At 37.6% G+C, this 19,478-nt stretch overlaps 1 protein-coding gene across 3 annotated transcripts in view; it reads left to right on the plus strand.

The window, feature by feature from the left end:
* Positions 1–19,478, plus strand: part of AKT3 (AKT serine/threonine kinase 3) — a 147,897-nt gene that overhangs the window by 119,102 nt on the left and 9,317 nt on the right. For all 3 annotated transcript variants that reach the window (XM_068185416.1, XM_068185415.1, XM_068185417.1), the window contains exons 11-13: positions 7,428–7,642; positions 10,323–10,410; positions 19,328–19,430. In XM_068185416.1, coding sequence (XP_068041517.1) covers positions 7,428–7,642; positions 10,323–10,410; positions 19,328–19,430 — 406 coding nt within the window. The remainder of the gene's footprint in view (positions 1–7,427; positions 7,643–10,322; positions 10,411–19,327; positions 19,431–19,478) is intronic.

The following is a 19,478-nucleotide window of genomic DNA, read 5'->3' on the forward strand; positions in this document are numbered from 1 at the left end:
TTTTCATTTAATCAATAGAAACGTTATTTCCATCTCAGCAAAAGCCTTTAGTTTTTCTGAGAGTAATGAAGCATAAACAAAAGCTGAACAAATGCCTTTTAGCATCAGTAAATACTCAAAATAATTTCAGGAAGAAAGAGCTACTAGAAAGACATATCACAGTATTATCATTATTTCTTACTTCTTACACGTCGAATCTTATGGCAGTGTATGTTTTAAAGACTACTGCTAGTGCAGAGATAATTAATACAGATATGAGCAGGTCTGCAGATTTTCTTCTAATGGTAGAGTGGGTACAGTTATGAGAGATGAGTGTCATCTTCTTGTAGATTAAAATGATATTTTGCTTTTATTTGCTGCCCTTCTATGAAAGGTGTCTTTTGAGGGGTCTTTTTAATGTTGTGTGGTTGTTTTCTTGTTTTTTTTTTCCAGTGTTACCATTGATTTCTTACAGCCCTTGTTAGTAAACTCTTTTTCATGTAAAGTAACTTAATTACTTATTTCTTTTATTTTCTTTTTATTTTTAATTTTGAATTCTACTGAAATCTGTCTCTTCTAGGAGGTTAAATGCATTGATTAGTACTGTATGCTCTTTACTCTAGGAAGCTTTGCTTAGTTCACATTTATACCAGACTATGCTGTTTCTGATACAGCACATGTGCCAGCAAACAAATAAAAATTTAGTTTGCTATATATTTTTTAAGGGTGCATAACAAAAAACTAATTGAGATGGGCAAAATCTCAAATACAAAAATGTAATAGGAAGATAGTTTACATTAGGGCCAGAAATAAAAAAAAAGTGCAAGCTAGATACAAAATGGAGAAAAACTACCTGCAAAAATTAGAGCAGTGGAAAATCTTAACTGTCTATTTCCCAGGGTATCTATAACCTTTACATTTTGTCTTTTCAGCTGTGTATAATAAAACCAGTAGGAATTCATTTAAGTGTTTTTTTTTCACTATTATTGCAGCAGCACTTCACTTTTCATACCAAAATACTGTTATAGTAACTGAATTGTATAATTCTTGGTGAACATACTCTTCTGCAGGATGGATTTTCATATATCTGGGTACAAGTCTGTGTCTGTAAAGAAGTGTACATTACCTTTGTTTGTTAGTGCTAGATTGTAAACTATCTCATTGTTGTAGTTGCTACCACAATTGATAGACAGTTCTAGCAAATACACTTTCTAACTTCTGTTGAAGAATACATGGGTGAATATTTGTTAACAGACCAACAACTATAGCAATAAAAATGTGTGAAGGGTTACCAGGAATGCTTAAGGAACATACACTCCACCTGAACTGTAAGGTTAATTGAAAACAGTTTTTCCCCCCTTAAATTAATAGTACATTGGTGTGTCCAAGTTCTCAGTTTTCTTTCACAACATAGGTGTACAGACAGTTTGTTTAGATGTTTAAATATTTTCCCATCTGTTCTGTCAAAATTATTGATTGAGCAACAAGTTACTTTAGTGTTCTTTCGAAAGGTCTATATCTAATGGATTAGGAGAAACATTAATAGGTCAAAAATGTAATGGCTTTTCCAGTAAGTTGCCTTGATTATCTAGCACAAAGTATGAGTCCAATATTTTGATATTGTTCTTCTAGAGATGAAACTCAGTGCTGACAACCCTTTTTATAGGCTTAATGATGAATTTTACAAAGGTTTTCATGCTCAAGGTGACTGCTAAATTTGTCTGTGTTTGCAGAGTCCAGAAGTTACAGCAACTAAATACCATTTAGAGGTGTGTAGGAAATACAGCTCTGGGTGGTGTGAATTTCTTCTATACAACCAAAAATCTTCCAGACGCTGCTCATCAGGGATGTTGTATTTCAAGAAAATGCAATAAAGGCAGGATTAAGGGATTCTCTACTTTGAGCTCAGTTTGTCTAAGGTAGTCACACCTCTTTCAGTGTTCTGTTAAAGTATAGGAGAACTCTAGTTTCCACCTCGGTCAAGTGGAAGTACATGACTGACAGTGGTTTCAGACTTCACCCGTTATACTGCTGGTTCACTTCCTAAAAAATTTATTTTCACAGAAACTTGTACAAGCATTGCATGCGTATGTATCAACTTCTCTTTGGCATTCAGTTGTCTGCTCCCATATCTCTGCCACAAGCCCTTGTAAATAGAGTTTGCAGATGCGTCTCAAGCTGTTGCCTCCAAAAAACCTTTCACCTCTTAGCTACTGAAGCAATAAAGATAATAAAAGACATATTTTCACTGGTTTTCACCATAAAATTAAATGGACATCAGATTCTGTGGATGTTAGGCTCTTAAAGGAGTGAGATGCCTAAAGCAAAGGACCTGGAGGTGTACTGACTAGTAAACCTAAAGATTAAAATCTACAGCCACTGGTGAAATAAAGGAAGAAGTAATTTCTCTGGGTTTTGTTTTCTGAGAAAGAAAAAACTTCCAATGATAGTAACAATCTTTTTTTCAAGTACAAGACAGTGGGCTTCTCAGCATTGGGGAATAGATAAGATAGTGCTTTTTTTTGTCAATAAATGTAAATACAAGAGTGTGTTTCTTCATTGATCTGTAATTACTTGCCAAAAAATGAATTATTATGTGTAAGGGAAAAACATTATTGAATTACTGTGGTCTTAGCAGTCCTGCAGCATGTTTGTGTTGTCTTAATCATCATAATGACAAAGGTGGGTCTGTGAACTGTTTATTTTGTATGTAGGGCTTTACAGACTGCTCTGTGTACAAAGCACTATCCCCTTTTATACTTGGTCACTGCCAGTAATACTCTCCAGAAACTCCAAGGTGTGCAGAGACAGTGGAATCACTAAAGAATACTTTCTTTTCCCTTGTTTACTGCTATCTCAGTAAATTAAAAAAAAAATTGTATTGTGGCATTTTGAGAACAAAACAAATGAAAATTTTAAGGTGAATAAATAGCTCTCCCTGAGCTGAAGCTCTAATGTTGTCCAAAGCCTCTCAGAGATCCATAAAAGCACTGAAGTACCTGCAAATGCCTGGCAGCAGATGCCTGGCTAATGTTTCTTGCTTGTTAGAAAGTGTGTGTGTGTTACTTAACCTTTTGCATATTGATATAAGAAGAGAAAAGACAAACTTCAGTGGCACCTCTGCAGCTGTTTTTAAAAGCACCTGTATGAACTCAGGCTGTGTCCTTGCACTGCAGGCATGGGTGTGAGTTAGAGGAGCTACAATGCCTGTAAAAACTGTAGTGGTTTCAGGGCAGCAATGAGTTTCTGCCCTCTTTGGAACCCTGTTATACTGCTGGGGTGCTTTAGAGAAATGCAAGTTGGGAAGAGAAGCAGGGCCTTAATCTTCACCCTAAGTGAGCACAGCTGTTACATCTGTCTGTGTGTGCAGGAAAAACTGGCAGAGCCAGTGTAACTTCTGTGTCAGTGTAACTTTGGGGTAGAGGTTGGCAAGCATTTCTTTCTGCAGCAATGCCACACCTGATGCTGCCCATGTTCTCACTTGTGCTACTGGAACTGTTCACCTAGCAATAAATAATCTAGGGTGAAAGTAAAAAATAATCTAGGGTGAAACTTTGTCCCCGTTTTTTTTTTTTTTTCCTAATGTCTTATGTAGTGTGTTGCATAGTTTTGACAAGGTAAGGGAAGCTGTGGTGAGAGAACAGAAACAAGAGCCTGGATTAGGCTGGCACTGTCTCTGAAAGAACCAGTTGTTGAACTAGAGCCCTGAAAACAAGTGGAGTAAGATTTCCCCAAGTTGTAAAAATGATGGCAATTTTTTGAGTTTTATTTCCCATGATCTGTGGTATCATCCAGACTGAACTGCAATCAGTCCACCTGCTTTGCTCAGTGTTGGGAAGTCACTTGGGTACAGTGATTGTGTCAGGGGTGGATGACTATAAATATTATTCACACACTGATGTCACATTGTGTAGGAGCTCTTGTCTCCTAAGACCTCACCTAGATCATGGCTTGGATTTTGGCACTGCATGTATGTGAAGAGGACAAAGGAAGGGAAATCGTAAATCTGAATGATGTGACTATTTAAACATATTTCATGGAAGAGAACAAGTAAGTCCATCTTTACTGTGTGGAAACACGCCTGATTTGAGTATGTAGTCAGTGTAGGTGCTCTTTCTGAGCTCATGAGTTCTGTGTGATCCTTGTGTTGTACTGCCAGGAAACACCAATTGCTTTACACCAGATACAGAGTGGTTGACCTTGTGCCCTCTACAATGGTTTTGGTGGGCCTGCTGCCTGTCCTGCTGTGACCATGAAGGGATTGGGTTGTTAATGCAGGGCATTTGAGGGTCCTTATAGCAAGGGACAAGCATTGGCTAGAGGTGGAGGCAGATCTTAGGGGCAGCATACAGTGTCTGTGTCTGGATGGGTGCTTAGACTGGTACCCCACATATACAAGGATATCACACAGCTACTGGAGAGACAGCAGTATCACTCCTCACAACCAAAGGAGACTTCTCTAAAAGCAGGTATCTACTTCATGGTGGGCAAAAGATTGACTTATTTGTAGGTACAAAGACTGCAGCTACATTTCATGTTCATTTTAGCACTGAGTTGAAGTTTTCTTGACCTATATTTAGTGTAATTGAAACCAAATCCCTCAAATCCAAGGACTGTTTGGAAAGGATTCTGTAATGCTAGGGCAGTGTGTACAGACATGTTCTCATGCCTGCCCTAACTGCATAGATTTGTTTGTAGGAGCTGCTGGACTCCAGCACTTCACTTCCATTTATTTGACACAGTCTCCAAATCCTGGAGATTCTAAACACCATGAAGATTTGAAATTACCTAAAGGAAATAATAGTGTATCTTCACTGTAAATGCATTATGCACAATTTTATTACATTTATATTAAAATAAGTTGAGATGTATTTTGCTTTATTTACATTATTTTCAGGCTGTTTTCCTTTTGCCTAAATGAAACCATTTTGATGCTCTTGCTTGTCTGGCTGGCTGTAAACCAGGTATTTAAACAAAAATAAAGAGTTGCCAGTTTTGCCAGCTGGGGATGAGAACCGGCTGGTGATATGTGGGTTTGGGAGGCAGTTAATCCAGCTTTTATGCTTTTTTATGATTTTATGTAAAAAGAGGTTAAAAATCACATTTGGCTCTTTCTTTGTAGCACTGCTTTGTTGCTGTTGTGGGAATGCAGCAAAAGGTTGTTCATACTTTTTATTATTATTAGGTAAAGTCCTGCATAAATTATGTAAAGCTGCAAGTAGAATTTGCTCTAGCTATTGGGCATGTGATTTGCCTTGTTCGGAGAACGATATGTTTTATTTTCCTGTTGCCTTCTTTTATAAACCACACATGCAAGCCACACCTCAGCTTACTCATGGAAAGAATCTACCACTGTCTCACAATTTTATGTATTTTGCTAGCTTCAAAAGAAAAGACTAACTGTACAGATGAGAAAAACAATAATAGGGCTAATAGCTATAGCAGAAAAATATATGTTTTTATTCTGTGGCAGAAGAAGCAGTGATTTAAAGACAAGAGTCACAGATTTCATATACAGTGTTTCGGCAAATAGCTTGCAATATGCTCCAACTCATAAAACATTTAATTAATTTTAAAATGCAAGAGTTATTTTAGTTAGTTTTGTCATATGTACTTATTCAGATAATTTGTTGTATTTTACACTTTCCAAAATTTCACTCTCTATTTGGAAATATCAATGATGTAATGAGTCTGTTTGTTTTGGCACAGTTGTAAATCATATGTGTTAATGTGTTAATATTTATGATTTTTTTAATCCTATATACACAAGAAGGATTTTTAATATACTTCTTTTCATTATGTTTCTGCTACTAATCCTTAAGGACAGTGAAAAGTAGGAGTATGAATGCATTAATTACTGTGGGATTTCCAAATTTGCCATACTGGATCAGACTGCATGTTGCTTCTGCTAACAGCACATCCCAGATACTTGAGAGCAGGCTTGGGTTTACTGGGGGAGCAAGAGGAGAGGCAGAGAAATGAGCTCAATACCCCTCTATTACCTGTTTTAGACAATTGCAAGATAATCTACTTATGGATAAAGTTATTTCTGATCTTGTAGAGGTTGCCTTATTCATTAAAGACTGAAAGATTTACTTTCACTATCAGGTATCTGAATGCCTGTTCCTGAATATCTGCTTACAGTTTGAATCTGGAGGAGCTCTTTGTAATGGTGATTGCACGTGTCTGTGTGTTGTAAACAGTATTTTGTTTTCTGGGGATTAGTTTGTTGTTGGTTTGTTCTTTTTAAAAAAATCAGTCATAGGGTGCTGCCTTTCAGAATTAGCCTTCTGTGATACAGTAACAATTCTCTATAAAGAATTATTTACATTCTTTACAAATTTATTTCTACTCTATTAGTCACATTTCTTTGATTTTTCTGTTTATTATTGTTTAAAGGTTTTTTGTTTCCTGTTTTAAAGTTTTTTGATAGCTCTTCTGCAGCAAATATTGGCTATTTGACATACACAGTTGTAGTGCCTCCTGTTTTAAGATTTCTTGACTTCTGTTTCATCTTTTTTGTATGAAGGGGCATGATCGACTCGAAATTCATAGAAACTGGAATTATATATTCAGTAACCTTCAATTTCCTTATTTCTTATGATTTTTATGGGTGAATGCTGCTGTTATGTTGTCTTCATGTCTGCAATTTCATATGAAGGTGTATTAAGGTCAAGACACACTGCTTAAATTTCTTATTTCAGTTCTCTGGCACTGCTGGGAGAAGGGCTGTGGAGTAAGTTGTTTTTAGGTACATAACACTGGTGACATTATGCTAACAAATTGTATAAACTTGACCAGTTTCTGTGTTTATATAATACCCTATAAGCATAGTTTCATAGTAAACATAGTATTATATAAACACTGCCATATTTTTTTAATTGGCACAGTTCAGCTGTTAGGATTATCTAATGGAATGTAATGAAACTGGCAGGAGAAAGGCATTGAGGACTTCTGATGTAAACAAAGATCATGAAGAATCTAAACTTGTCTTAATAAGATTAAAGTGTTTCTAAATTTGGAGACTTTAGACAGGTAGGGTAAAAGACAGGGAAGTGACTGAGCCAACAGATGCTTCACACTTCTAACTGAGGCATTAGTGCCCATGTAGTACCTGTAGATAGTGTCTCTTCCTAAAGCTGTGGATGATATAAATGGCCTGGTAGAGGACATAGAAAAGGGTAAAAAGAAATCATGATTGTTTGAAGCAGGTCATTGTCAATTTTTAATTTGGTTTTAGCAGTGCAGTGCCTGGTAAGCCTGGAAGTTCAGTGAGCTCAGGTGTGTGAGTCAGTGCTGCAGTTTTGAGTTAAGGTTCTGAGAGTCCTTTTAGCATACTGTGAAAATAAAGTCTCAGAAACACATTCATATAGAGATGCATCAAACAGACTGAAATGATGGTGTATGAAATAGTTTATGTCTTAAAGATGCTTTGGTTTCTGCCTCAGGTGTTAGAAGATAATGACTATGGCCGTGCAGTGGACTGGTGGGGATTAGGAGTGGTCATGTATGAGATGATGTGTGGAAGATTACCCTTCTACAACCAAGATCATGAGAAACTATTTGAACTGATATTAATGGAGGACATAAAATTTCCTCGAACTCTATCTGCAGATGCAAAATCGTTACTATCAGGCCTACTGATAAAGGATCCAAATAAGCGGTAAGTGAAATCAATTGGCTATACAGGCATAATAAATGCTCTAATTGTACTGGGTAATGTAAAGATAGGACTGTGGTGCCTGGCCTTCCTGGCTGAAGGAGCTGTCAATCACAGGAAAGGGTCGTACACAGCCCTACAGTCTCAGATTTCCATTTTTTTCAGTCCAGCAGTGATTTACAACATGAATTTAACCAGCAAAAGGAAGAAAAGCTTGTGGAGGACAAACTTTTTAAATCATTCACAGCAAACACAGGGATCTCTTCAGGTTAAGAACAAATACTAAGAACAAAGGGAAAGATCTCAATTGTTTTTCCCAGTATAACTTAACCCTGAGTTCACTGCAGTGTCTCATGGGGACTGTAGCACTTGTTTCTGGTGATAGCAATGGCAGGAGAGGTGCATAGACAGCCACAGCTACATTTATTAGGGCACATAAATAAATCACATATTAGACCATTAAACTAATAATTTGTTAAAGAATACAACTGGAGTGAAATTTAAAGGGAGCAGTTTAAAAGCAAGTGTCACCCAGCTGCTGTCTGTGCCCTTTTGTGGTGAGCTTTTCCCTCTGGGATTGTTGCCCAGGAGAGCCATTTTCCAGTGGCTCCAGTACTGGACCAGCAGTGTCCAGTCTTCCATAGCTCTAAAATCTCTGACTTTGTAAATCAGTGAGATTCATCTGTAGGTACCTTTTCCCCCGTCAATATCTTTGTCATTCTTGTGAGTCTCTTGGCATGTTTTTGGGGCAGCAGATTTTGTCTGCCTCTCTTCTCTAGTCCTCCTTCAGCCGCTGCTTGTTCTCAAAAAGTTTTGAGTAGTGGGCATTGCCTGCAGGCACTCAGGGCAGGACTGGTTGTGTTTCTCCAAGGGATTTGCCTGGATGCAGCCAAGTGCAGCAGGCGGGACAGAGCAAGTGGTCAGCTTGTCTGCTCCAGCTCAACTTACTGTATGCATGAAAAGCAAACTGTGACCAGCCAGCCAAATACAGTCAGAGCAGAGTAAAACTATGTTTCTGTAGCAACTCCTAATGCTTTTTAACCTCCAAACAATCTGACCCATCAAATTATATTAACCTTTAGAATTGGAAAGATGCTTCTTTGTAATTAATCTTTGAAGACAGTAGTGTTTATTACAGACTTATATTTAGAAGCTCATTTATATTCAAGTTCTTGTGCTAGCTAATGCTAAACAGGGGAGTAACACAGAGATTAACACAACTCAGCCTTTTTGTGAGCAGCTAGAAGATATTGAGAGAAGTCTGGAGACTGAAGGCTAACTGCCATGTTTTGCCAAGATGTAGAGAATTTTACAATGAGTAGTTGAGAAACAAGGAGGAATACAGCTTGAAAATTAGAATAACTTGACACTCAGTTATTGCAAGACTGACGTAGTAGTCCAGAATATTTTTGAAATTTGGCAGCAGGGTAATACCAAAACAGACTTTTTTCTTGGTTGTGGAAATTATTCCTCCATACAATAAATGCTTTAGAAAGGAATTTATCTTAAATGCTTTCCTTTAGAATTTACCTTTATATCTTTAGCAGTTCTTTTTAATGAAACACACACTGTTTTTGTCACTCTTCTTGTTAACAGTTAGCACGTATGGTCTGCTTATCTAGTTAAGAGTATCTTTTTTCCTGCTGCATTTTTTCCTTCTGTTAGGGCAGTCTCAGGGAGAAGTTAGATGAGAGCTGAGCAGTCCTGAAAATCAATGTGCTGTTGAGAAGGACAGTGGTTCCCATCCCTGGATGTGGAGTTATTTCTCAACCAACAACAGCAGCTCAATGGAGCTCACTCAAGCTTCACTTGTCAAGTTGAAGTGGACTTGCTAATGCAACAAAAAATGGCCAGTTCTTTCTTCTATTCTCACGCCAGGATTAGGTTTTCTCTAGGTTAGGGAGCTGATTCTGCTCACACTCATCAAGTGGGAATGATGCTGTAGATACAAATGAGAGAAGAGAGGTATGGGCAGGACACTCCTCTTTTGGCAGCAGTGACCACTTCTGTGAGCTCAAACCACCTTGGGCAAGTTCACCCAAAGTAGGTGAAATCCACTTCCTAAGATGATTTACCAGACGGAGTCTGGCTTTGGCAAGCTATAGGCCACAGTGAGCAGTGTGGTTATTTACAATGGCCTTTAAATAACCTTCTCAGCAGGCCTACAATTTATTAATTTATACTAATTGACTCAGATTGAGACTATTTTATGGTAATTGGTTAATTGTTACAGCACCCAGATGCAACAGCAGTGAGCACTGTATAAAAATGATGCACAAGTCATTACTGATTCAGTGCCCGGCACATCTTTGGCAAAATTTTATATCAGTATTATTGGGTTGGTTTGGGTTTTAATAGTGCCAGGACATTAGCTGGGCTTTCAAGCAAACTAAACTTAAGTATGTTTTTAAAATTAATGAATTACTAAAAAGCTCATCATGGACAGTGACAAACACTGTAGTTGGAATAATCAAAAAGAACAGACCATGGCATGGGTACTCCCTCTACCACAAATTCTCTTGAGATCGCCAGAATTCATATTAAACAGGTGAAAGTTTCATATTCATTGGGTGAGAATTGTTCCCAGATAGCCAAAAAGAAGTGGTCACTCTTCCAACCATAACACTAACTTGATCTCCCTATGAAAGTTTAATATGTGTTTTTTTTCCCCCACTCTCCTTAGACTTGGTGGAGGCCCAGATGATGCAAAGGAAATCATGCGTCATAGTTTCTTTGCTGGAGTAAACTGGCAAGATGTATATGATAAAAAGGTATGTCTTTATATGGCATTGAATAATCTGGCTTCTACAAGGTGGCTTCAATGATAGTTATAGACTACTATTCTCTGCAGTTAGTAATTTTTTTCTTTGCAACTTTTTTGTGTTAATACAAATGAATAATTATTCTGAACAATGTGTACTTACCTAATCTTTGTGTTTTCAGTAAAAAATTTGTCAGTTCACCAGAAGCAAATTTTGCAAACTAACCTAAACCTTTTATTATGTAAATGTCCAAATTTTTTCCTTTTCTTTTTTCTTTCTGGGCTTTCAAGAGAAAAGTACATGTATGACTCAAGATAATGTGAAAAATGTAATATTGTTTATCCTGAATTGTCATTTTATTTCTGCCTTCTAGTGAAAAGTTGTTTTATGAAAAAGGGAAATAAAGTGATCGTAAAAAACTCAGGGCAAAAATCTACTTTCTGATTGTTTGTGTAAAAGTAGAAACCTTTTTCAAACTTAAAGAGATGTCTAAGAAAATTAAAATAGTGTTAAAACACTAAGCCAAAACAGCTTGTGGAGAAAGCAAATGCTGAGAATTGAACTGGAAAAGTTTTCTCCAAACCCAGTTCTGTTCCTGTATTGATCAACACTTTGAGAAAGATTTTAGAAAATGAATTTTTCTTACTTGGGAGTGAAACTCAATTCAACTTCAGTTGTTTTATATACAGAAACTGATTGTATCTCCGTATTTCTGTAAGAATTTACTTGTTGCTATAAACCCTTTCTATTTTGATAAAGACTTTTCTTTTTTTCCCAACTGTTCTGCATTGTTAATCTGCCAGTTGAGCTGCGTAATTTTGTAAGATAGTTTTTTCTCTCTTTTTTTTTTTCCTTTGTTCAAATAAAAGGAAAATGGAAGACATACGACTGAGCAGAATATGTTTATGCTACAATGTCAATGATACAAACTGTTTTTTCAGTTGTTGTTGAACTGGAATTTTACAAATGTGTGGTTGTTGGTGGGGTAACTTCTCTGACAAATACCGGAATTGAAATGAAAGCCTGTATATGATGATACAAAATATAGTACTCTGAAATTACTTGATACAAGTGTGATTTTTCCCTGGCAGTATCACAAGGTTTCAAGAAAGTCTACAATAAATAATCAGAGCAAGTATATTAATCAGATTACTTTATGAGCTCAACCACTGGTTGGTTATGTAAGGACATTGTGGAGAAGTACTGTGAGGATAAAATCTAAATATACAAGTTGAGGACCTTTCTAGAGTAAAAAAAAAACCAAAAAAACCCAAACACTAAAATCAATAAGATTACAATGTGCTAGGAATGGGTGAGGAAAAAAAAAGCTGTTACATTATTCTTGCTCCCTTGAAAAACATTTCTTAATTATCTTATATTAGAAATAGAACTTTCAATTCTACACTGTGTTCAGCATCTTATTTAGTTAAGAATATATGGATACTGTTAATTGCTTGTGCTTTGATTCTTTCCAAATGAGCACTGCAAATGTGTTTCAGTCAAGATCTTTTTTTGAGCTATTAAAATAAAAGAAGGCATTTTGCAGATTGAAAAATATATTTATATAATTATATAAAAATATATAAATCCCAGCACTTTGCTTTTATGCTTGTGGAAGTAGATATGACTTATTGGAGTATTATAACTAGAGAAACTATAGTCATTCTTTGTTTACTGCTGATGCTGTTGCTTTGAGAAACTAAATTTGCCAGTGAAATATCAACTGAAATTCCTCAGTTGAACAGTTCACTTCAAAGATCCTAGGAATTGCTTTTGTGCGGTATTAGCACATAGTGTGTCCTTTATGGAAAAACAAATAATGAAAATGACTTCTGACAGTGTGCTTTTCTGTTTAATTAAAAATAGTTTTGTTCCTATTTGTTCCTTACAGAGCTGTTTGCCTGGTTAAAATATCCAGTTGTTCCTTCTGCACACACAGTCTTACACTCTGCAGACTTCAGAGCTGTGCTCTGAAATATAATCCTCAAACACAATAATAAGGTTAATGAACTTTCATCAAGTATCTTCCTTAGACTGCTTACATGAATATTTTTGAGGTATTTTGGTATTCTAAAATAACTTGGAGAATCAAATAAATTTGATTTTTAAATAGGTTTATTCTATACTTGCTTCTGTTGCTGTTTGTTGTTGGATGTAGAGTCTTCAGCAGTAGGGTCACTTGATGAAATTGGTAGTGGATATAATTATTTGCATGGTAAAAATATTTCACAGTAATTTTGCCTGAATTTTAAGCACCATGGCACTGTAATTTTCTGGCTGCATTTCAGGAGTGTGTTTCTGTTAGAAATGAAGGAACTGAAGTTCACTCTCAGAGTAATGGAAACCAAAAAATCATGTGTATTCTGAGTAGTTGCTGGGTGATAGTTTTGTACATGTGCACACTGTGCTCCTGTGCCTCTAATTTTATCTTTTTATTAGGTTATCACTTTCCTGGTGTGATTAGAAACAGAATTACATATCTCTAAACTATTTCATGCATTTCATGTGACAGACCACAGCTCTGTCAGGTTAAATGGATCCAAATGGTCAAATGGAATTATTAGGTTTCAGATACTGCTAACTAGTTAACCTTATTTGGTACTACATAATGATAAAAAATACTGTATGGCACACTGGAGCAGAGAAGGTCATTGCCTTTAAATAAAAAATGTATAGTAGTTAGCATTTGTGATCTGATGTATTTATTTTTGGCAGAAAAACCATGAGGGCGTATGAAAGACAGCAGCCTGTGCCAGGTTCTTCCTGGGATCATCTCAGCACTGATGAGTTTTTATCTCTCTGCCTGATATGAGATATTGAATAGTTTGGAAAACTCCAAAGACTTCAAAAGCCCATGTACTAAATAAAATACTTGCTTTATTTTTAGGTAGAATCAGGAAGCTGTTTGAAATTTTTCTGTTTCTCATGTAAGAATTGCTTTATTTTTATTTGGGTAGCAGACATACGCTAAAGTTGTCACATGTTCTGTTTAGGGTCTTTCACTGAGCAAAAAGCACATGGGCATTACTTAAAAGGTTGAACTTTGGGTATGCGTTCAGGCTTGCAGCTTGAAGCACTCAGCCTCATGGCAAAGGAGGTCCAGACCTTTTAGAGAAGCCTGGTTTTCCACCTGCATAGAATATGGATGAAAGATGAGAGAAACCATGTGGAAATTTGGGCTGAAACATGTTCTGATTTGTGGTAATACCTCCGATTGTCTCTGAAGAAAATTAGGAAGTGCCAGCAAATGAATCTATTGGCACTGGGAAGGGAGCAGGGACAAGTGGCAGCAGTGGTTGAAGCAGGAGGCTTGGCTTTGATGCAGGAGGTGCTTTTGGAGGCGCCTGTCCCACTGTGAAGGCAGTGACTTTCAGCAGGAAGTCTGACATCTGCAAGAAGCTGTTCCTTACCCTTCAGCTGTGGCTGTCTTGGTTTACTCAAGACACAAACCCAGCAAATGATGAAATCCCATGATCCAAGACCTGGCAAAATCTGCAGTATAACTATGATCTTAAATGCACATTTAAGTCCTTCTGTGTATCAGATTGTAAAGGGAAAAGGTGGGAGGTAAATAGGAAAGTACCACCATTTGGTTTTAGATTGTTGCTATTTGAATCATACTATTTTCATGCAATTATCTGCACTGCCACAAAACCTGCAGAAGTTTCCCTTGTTGGTTGCTTTTGTGTTATTGCCATGTGAAGTTGTAAAAAGATCAGACAACATCTAACCACTCTGATACTTCCATTGTGTTTCCACTGATACCTTAAACTCTATGGGCAGACCTAAATGTTGATTGCCACCCTTCTCCCAGCTGCTTGAATTTACAGGGAGGAAAGTATACATAAGCGTGTCTGATTCTGAAACTTATGTTGCTGGGGGTTTGTGGTTTCCCTCTGTCATGGTAACAGGATTGCATCACTTGGAAAACAGTTTATCCATGGGTAGACCTCCCTGCTGAAACCAGTTTTCCTGTGGACTTACGTCCTTCCACCACTGAAATTCCAGCTCCTTCTCCTCCCCCTGCCCAGGACCACCACATGCAGGGTCCATGGGGTATTCCCAATTCCCAGCTGTGCTGTGGCTGCTGGCTGTGCAGCAAGCTGCCTTTGGGGCCATGTATGGGTAGGAACCAGTACCTACAGGAATGCTACTGACCATCTTGAAACTCAACTCAAATTACCTTCTTTCCCCCAGGTAGAAACTCTAGTTTGAGGGGCACGGACAGGTATTGCACAACTCAGCTGCAGTCTGTTGGTTGATGGGATTGTTACAGTAGTGGAATGGCCTGAAGTTGTGTCAGGGGAGGTTTAGGTTGGATATAAGCCAGAGGTGGTTGGGCACTGGAACAGGCTCCCCAGGGATGTGGCCACAGCACCAGCCTGGCAGAGCTCAAGAAGTGTTTGGACAATGCTCTCAGGCACAGGGTGTGATTCTTGGGAATGGTGTGGTGCAGGGCTGGGACTTGTACGGGATGATCTTTATGGGTCCCTTCCAACTCAGCATAATCTATGATTCTCTGAAAATTCCCTTTAAATTGAAAGGAGAAGAAAGATCAGATTGATGTTCTTAAGCATCGTACTTTTCATTTGGCAGATTGAGTGTATCACAGTTACTTTGAGGTAGCTTCAGCCACTTCATATACAGCACTAAGACAAATGATTCCTGGTAAATTATCTTTGAGTAAGTAGTGCTCGTATTTTCTCTCATACTGAAGTATTTATATAGTTGTTCACTAAGTGTGAGAAAGATCAAGGTGTAGAATCAAGCCTGTACATTTCAGTGTACCTACAACAGTCAAGTACTGTGCCTGCCCCTTTTCTTCCTCTAGGAGATGGGTGTCAAATTTTCCAGGACTTGAACTGTGGAAAATCCATGGTGTTTCTCACACACTGCTCTTGATGGATGCCAAATGGAAATGCCATTCACTGGAGACAATGGAGACACTAAGAATTTGATATTGCTTCTGCTGTCATTTCTAACATCAAGCCTTTTAAATGGCCAGGGCAGATTCAGCTTGACAGATGGATATGAAATTGGATTTTTGTCTTGAACACAAACTCTTAAAGTCACTTAACTCACACTGAGTTTAGACTTTTATTTCTTTATTTGTACAGACACATGCATATCTATGCATATGTGTGTGTGTAATGCATAAACCCAGAAAATCTGTATTTCTGCTCCATAGAGTAGATTGTCAGGAGGTACAGTTCCCTGGTTGGAGCATTTTTCTGAACTGAGGCCACTAAAGAAAATTATCCCATACTAAAGTTTGGCAGCTGGGACCAAGTAGTGCAATTCTCTTGCAGACTGACTAGGCCTGTGCTTAACAAAGGGTTGTCTTACTCCTTTTGGACACAGGTTACTGGATGTGCCTTCTGGTGCTCACATCTTTCTTGGACTTCTGATTTCTCATGCCAGAAATGAGGAATAGCTGTGGCAATAGCATGTGGATACTATTTCCTTGTGCACCAGATGTGAAATGTTGCTGGCTGTAGAGTGGCATCTTCATGTTGTGGTCATCAGAGCAGTTGTTGATGATGGGTGTTTTAATCTTTATCATTAAACCTCAGCTTCAGTCTTCCTTGGGATGTATGTGAAAGCTTCTGGAGTGTCACTCTAAGTGTTTATCTCTGCAGCGTTTGCACCTTATTTGTCTATCTAATGGTTTCAGCTGAAATTTGTGAACATTGTGCTTTCTCTTTTTAAATGAAGTTGACAACTAATGGACAAAGGAGACACCCCTCCAGAAAGATGATTGCCAAGAATTTACTTGGGGAAGGCAGGTGTGCCTTTGGTGTCAGTCCAGGAGTTTGGATTGGGATATCCACATGACTTTAGCCCCATCTAGTTTGGTGTAGGTGAGGTAGAGCTGATGGAAAGGAGCAATCCCCAGTTCTCTGTCCACACAGCTGTGTGAGGGGTGGAGGTGATCCTGTGAGGGAAGGAGGAAAAATGTATGGAAAGACTGAAGAAACCTTTCTGCTACTTCTGTTCAGCTGTATCTGTGCTTCTTAACCTCAGCTACTGCTTCCATTTTTTCAAAGGTTTTAGGGGATGGTTGGTGTTCATAAGGGCACAGCCTGGGTAAAACCCAGTGTATGCTGCTGTGGAGAGCCACATGGCTGGAGAGTTTGTTTTTGCAGTCAGTGAAGTTTCCAAATGGCTTTAATGTCCAGGATATGAAAGATATGGCTGTAAGATAGATGAATCCTAAAACACCATTGACATAAATTTGCATCAGGTCCCTCCCTTTTAGTTACAGCCTGGAGTTTCATGGCTTGAACTTGTTTCACTTTCCCAGACAGCTGAACTTCTGTCATCACTGCAATTTTCACCAGCTGACTTATTGGTTATTATTGATACAGAGTTTTCTAGTAAGCCTAGCTGCTGAGCATTAAATCAGAGCACCAGCTCAATGAGTTTTGTTATAACAGTGCTTTTCATACATGATTAAAATTACTGTAATTATTTGTTCCTTGAGAGTCACTTAGCATTGTTGTTCTCTTCCTAAAATAATGTTATCAAAGTATTTTCCATAACCATTACTATTTCAGGTAGTTGGAGAGAACAAGGGAATGATTTAAAGTCATAGTGAGGCTTGTTTATCTCAGTGGATTAAAAAAAAAGTAGTAACAAATCCCTGGATAAACCAGTAGTCAGCCTGTAAGTTTTTGTCATCTAATGCATTTTCCTTTTCCTCTCCAGCAGCACATTCATACACTGTATGACTGCCTATAATGATCTTACCTTGCCATACCTTTTGTGTTTCATTAACTACTTCATCCTGATTCACAGTTGTTATAGACTGAAGTGAGGGTTCACTTTCTCTTTGCAAAGCCATTGTAGCATGAAAGGTCTCAGGTGTACTTCACAACAGGAGTAGTTTGTTCAACTGCAAATGTGTGCTGCACCATTGAAAAGACAATGCTTCTTGTCTTTGACTTGAGAAAAAAGAAAATTTTCCCTAAGCTTGTATTTTCATTATTTTAAAGTGAAAAGTTTTATTTATGATATGACATTTTCTGTTTCTGACCAGTAAAAAGCATTCCAATCAGGGAAGTAGTAAAATTGTTATAAACCGGTTATCTTATAAATTCTTTTCATACTGAATTTGTGATTTCATGCTGAAATCTGTGAAAATGTCTTTTTAAAAGGATGTGATGGACACTTGGCCTTGACTAGAATACATGACTTGGCTTTTGTGTAGGCTTTGTTTGTTTGTTTATTTATTGTTTTTTGTGGGGGTTTTCTATGTGTTTTTTGTTTGGTTTGGGTTTTTTGTTTTTTGCTGTGTTTTTCAGCAGGTGTTTCTGAGGGTTTTTTGGGGTTTTTTGAATGTTCTTTTCTCAGATAGGAAAATGAGAATAAAATGGCGATGTGAGATGTCTCACTGGAATAAATCTGTTTTTAGGAAATGTGTGGCTGCATTGCTGGAGAGATGTACAGCTTTGAAAATCTGCTTTAATAGTGCAGAATTGTTTGGGATAGCCTGGCTGCATATAAAAATACTTTTCAAAAAGTGAAGGAATCTGTGCAATAAAATAGAATAGTTTGTTTATAAACATTGGATGTAACTTGATTTATACCTGGAAAATACTTCTGATGTTGTGTTTATATATGTTAGCTCCTTAAGGATTTATTCTACAATGCCCTGAACTTTTATGTCGAAATACCTCTCTGCTGTTGTGTGTTTTTCATTCAGGACAATGTAAGGGAAAGCTGAACTTAGTTTTGTAAAAGTATCAATCAGATTTATTGTACTCTGTTAAGTATATTAAGTGATAGATTTGGTTTTGCTTAATAACTGCTTGCACTGTTACTGAAGATCTGGATCAGATGAAATCAGTCTCACTGTGTACAGATCATCTGTGCATCTAGTGCATAGAACTTGGGAAAATGAGAGAGTTAGCAGCAGTTCCTCCTTCTTTGCTGTAAAGCAAATGACTTGCTGTGGAGCAAGTTAATTGTTTGATGTTAGTGATCTGGAGTTGAGGAGAGAGAGAACGTGAAACTGGTGAAAACCCCATGCAAGGTGATAATATCAGTGAGCCAGGATATAACCTGTTGTATTGAAAGGAAAATCAATTACTCTTATTCTCAGGGCATGTTTTACATTGCATATGAGGAGATAGCACCAAAGGGCTCCTAGGTACAAGCAAGAACATTATCACACCACAGACACATAATTTGCAGTGTCATACATACAAAACTGCTGTATTGTTTTTGGACTGGCAGCATGCAATGTGATATTCCATCCTCAGTCTGCCTTCCAGTAAAAATTGATTGGCAGTTCTTTTGATAGAGAAGATGGATAGTGAAGCTGGTTCAAAAGAGGGGCAAGGGAGTCCTGCCTGCAGGCTGAGAGTGGCTACCAGTGATTTGCTGTTGGGAAATCCCACACTGTGCTGTGAAAGCAGTAGGCATGTTTAGATAAGCAACTCCCTTAATCCTGAACTGGCCTTTTTTCAAAGATAAAATTTGTTTTCATATCATGTAATATCTTTCAATGATAAGTTCGGATGAAGGCCTTCCCACTAAAAATAAAACCCCAAACCATACTTATTATACTCTCTGTGTAGTTTTTTTCTTCTTAGCTGTTTATACCGCCCAGTTGTGGTGAAGTGTCTTGAGATGCCTTTGCCTGTCAGCTATGTGGGTAATTAAATTGGCCTGAAGAGTTTCTAGGTAATTATCTTTACGCAGCTCAATTTATCTGCAAGTCATATGAGAGTGATACTTGGAATTTAGCTTTGTTGTGCTATTTATTGGATTCTGAACTGGTATTTTTGGGATTGACTCAAATGGGTCTTATCTCTTACTGGAAGTTAGAAACTCAGCTGCCTCTCCACAGACCTGGTTGTTTGATTTGGGGGGTGTAGCTTTGACATTTAGTAATTTTGTTTTTTTTCTTGGTGCCTTTCAGCTTGTACCTCCTTTTAAACCTCAAGTGACATCTGAGACAGACACCAGGTATTTTGATGAAGAATTTACAGCTCAGACTATTACAATAACACCGCCTGAAAAATGTAAGTCAGAAATGATGCATAAACATGATGTAACAATAATGTTTATAA

The sequence above is a fragment of the Anomalospiza imberbis genome, chromosome 3, assembly GCF_031753505.1.
Source record: "Anomalospiza imberbis isolate Cuckoo-Finch-1a 21T00152 chromosome 3, ASM3175350v1, whole genome shotgun sequence".
Taxonomy (NCBI): domain Eukaryota; kingdom Metazoa; phylum Chordata; class Aves; order Passeriformes; family Viduidae; genus Anomalospiza; species Anomalospiza imberbis.